Source organism: Dipodomys ordii, unplaced genomic scaffold (genome assembly GCF_000151885.1).
Source record: "Dipodomys ordii isolate 6190 unplaced genomic scaffold, Dord_2.0 Scaffold1, whole genome shotgun sequence".
NCBI lineage: Eukaryota > Metazoa > Chordata > Mammalia > Rodentia > Heteromyidae > Dipodomys > Dipodomys ordii.
Window position 1 is genome coordinate 20,860,507 of NW_012267217.1, and position 2,775 is coordinate 20,863,281.

A 2,775-nucleotide genomic window follows, 5' to 3' on the forward strand; every position below is an offset into this window, starting at 1 on the left:
GGCTCCTGCCGTCGGCGGGGCTCCGAGGAGCCCCTCGCGTGTGTGAAGCGCCCGAGTCCCGGGGAATTGTGAAACTTCGGGGTTGGGTTGCAAGCCATCCCGGCCTCCCCTCCTTCCCCCCCCCAAAACGGCCAGCCCCCACGTCGCGTCACGGCTTTCCTCCTTTGGGGCGGTGGTGGAGAGGTCCCTGGGCTCGTCCCAACCCTTAAAAATCTGCTGGGACTGACGGCCTCCGAGGAAGCAGGATCTTTACCCAAAATAGTCTTGGGCCTCGTTCTGCTGGGAATAACTTGATTTGAGGCAGACTTAGTTTTTGCAGGCCGGGGTTATGGCAGCATCAGAAAGGAATGGAAAGGATAAATATGGATTATTTGTCTTCCCTGAGACGTTCATTTCCTTAGTTGTTTTATTTAAGGCGGTTTATAATAAATCTATGCTGACTTTTTCTCCTACACTGGCAACAGACTTCCCCTTGACTGCTTCAGTCACATCAATAATAAAACGGGGCTTTCACGAAGAAAACATTTGAGTTGCCAATGCTTATAGTTCAGAAAAAATAAAGATGGAAGCATGCGAGTTTTGCTGTTTTTTTTCCTAACCTTTTAAGATTTTTTAACTTAAAAACTTGTTTTTCTCTTTTTCAGGGCCGACTACTGGAAGTCTCAACCAAAGAAATTCTGTGATTACTGCAAGTGCTGGATAGCAGACAATAGGCCTGTATGATCATCCCCACTCTTAATAATAATGTGCTTGTGTGAAGTGGTCGCTTTTTTAAAATCTTAGTTCAGAGTTTACAAAGCATTTTCATATGCATTGCTTTTGATTCGTCACAACATTGAAATGTTTCTGTTATTTCCTTTATGAAAGCTCTGTGAATTTTTTATGGATCTAAATTTGACTTTAAAGCCAAATTATTTCTGTGACCTTTGAGGAAATGGACAATGAGTGGGTAATCTTGTCCATGTTTGTGAAACATCTACATTAAAATGGTACTGTTTGTAATACTGTTCCTACAGAGACAAACAATTCCTCTATAAATAATTAAAATGTTTGATGCTGACTTTTAAAGAACATTATTCCCACTCATGATATATAAAAAATAGCAACTCAGTTAAATACATTATTATTGTTATAGCAACTCTGTGAAGCACTTTTATCACTTATAGTCTAGATTCAAGACATAAGGCAAAAAAGCACATGCATATCAATAGTACTGCCACATACTACATCAAAACTAGATTATCTCTGTGTATTCATAACCTTCCTTGGTAAAGTTAGATACACAAAAGAATCCTAGTCCTAGCCAGGCTCTGGTGGCTCATTCCTGTAATCCTAGCTACTCAGGAGGCTGAGATCTGAGGATCTAGGTTCAAAGCCAGCCTGGGCAGGAAAGTCCATGAGATTCCTATCTCCAATTAACCACTATAAAAAAAAAAAACAAACGGAAGTGGCACTGTAGCGCAAGTGATAGAGCACTAGCCTTGAGCCTAGGGACAGAGCTCAGGCCCAGAAGTTCAAATCCCACAACCAACAAAAAAAAAAATCTTCGGTACTATCTTTGTGCTGTATTTCCCTAGTAGACAATTTATTTTAGATTGCAAGGACCTGAATTCACAAAAAAAGTAAAAAGCAAATGATTTTTAGGGTTTAGGGGAGGAGGAGGTTCTGTTTTGTTTTGGTCTTTTTGAATAGTTGCTGAAGTTCTTGACTATTTTAGTTGGGATATCCTCACCAATAAATGATAAGAGTTTCTTAAAACTATACAAATCACTAATAAAAGTCCTCCTTCCTTCAAGGTATATAGACATTAAATGAATATGAGTTAACAATGGCAAATAATCCTGTCCAGTGAAGACTTTCTTCATCTTCCTTGAATTGCTAAAACACTGCTTTAACCTTTAATTAGAAACAAAATTTAATTTTGCTGGTCCTTTAATATTGTATTCTTTGTTCGATTGTAATTAACTTTAGGAAACAACATATGAGAAATAGAGATGATTGTCCCTTTTAAAAAGCAATAAAGTGGAATTCACAGTATTTTTAGAATAGCTCAGTTAATGCATCATATAATATTTGATTGACAGAACTTATTTTTCAGAGCTTGTCAGGAATTTCTAATTGCATTACCCAGGTACTTGTAATTTAGAGAGAATTTCTGGTTGCTTAAATAGGTAATAATACTCACCCATCCCTGACCCATCTACTATGTAACCATTATTCTAAATATTTTCGCTTTTCTTTTTTTTTTTCTTTTTGTGGTCTTGGACCTGAACTCTGGGCCTGGGCACTGTCCCTCAGCTCTACCACTAGAGCCACAGCACCACTTCTGGCTTTTTCTGTTTATATGGTGCTGAGGAATCAAACCCAGAGCCTCATGCATGCAAGGCAAGCACTCCACCACTGAGCTACCTTCTCAGCCCCTCGCTTTTCTTTTTATTGTATACCCTCCCATTATTTTTGATACCCTCTTTTGCACCAGTTTTGGGGATTTTTGGTAATATCAGGAATTCAACTTATAACCTCATGCTATTTGTTCTATACTACTAAAACTTACGCCATATCTTCGGCCTTTTTTTTTTTAGTTATTTTTTAGAAAAAGTTTCTTCACTTTTTTCCCCATGCTAACCTTAAGCAGGATTCTCCCAATCACTGTAGAGTAGCTAGAAATGGTTTTATTTTATCTTCACAATTGTTTCTTCCTTTTTTTTTTTTTTTTTTACAGTGAAAGCAGGGATTATACTGTGGGGAATTTTTTTTTTTTTTTTTTGCTGGTCG

The 2,775-nt window shown here is 38.1% G+C and overlaps 1 protein-coding gene across 1 annotated transcript in view; it reads left to right on the forward strand.

Moving 5' to 3' along the window:
- Window positions 1-2,775, forward strand: part of Wbp4 (WW domain binding protein 4) — a 24,661-nt gene that overhangs the window by 411 nt on the left and 21,475 nt on the right. Inside the window, exon 2 of the mRNA XM_013010522.1 lies at window positions 645-717. Coding sequence (XP_012865976.1) covers window positions 645-717 — 73 coding nt within the window. The remainder of the gene's footprint in view (window positions 1-644; window positions 718-2,775) is intronic.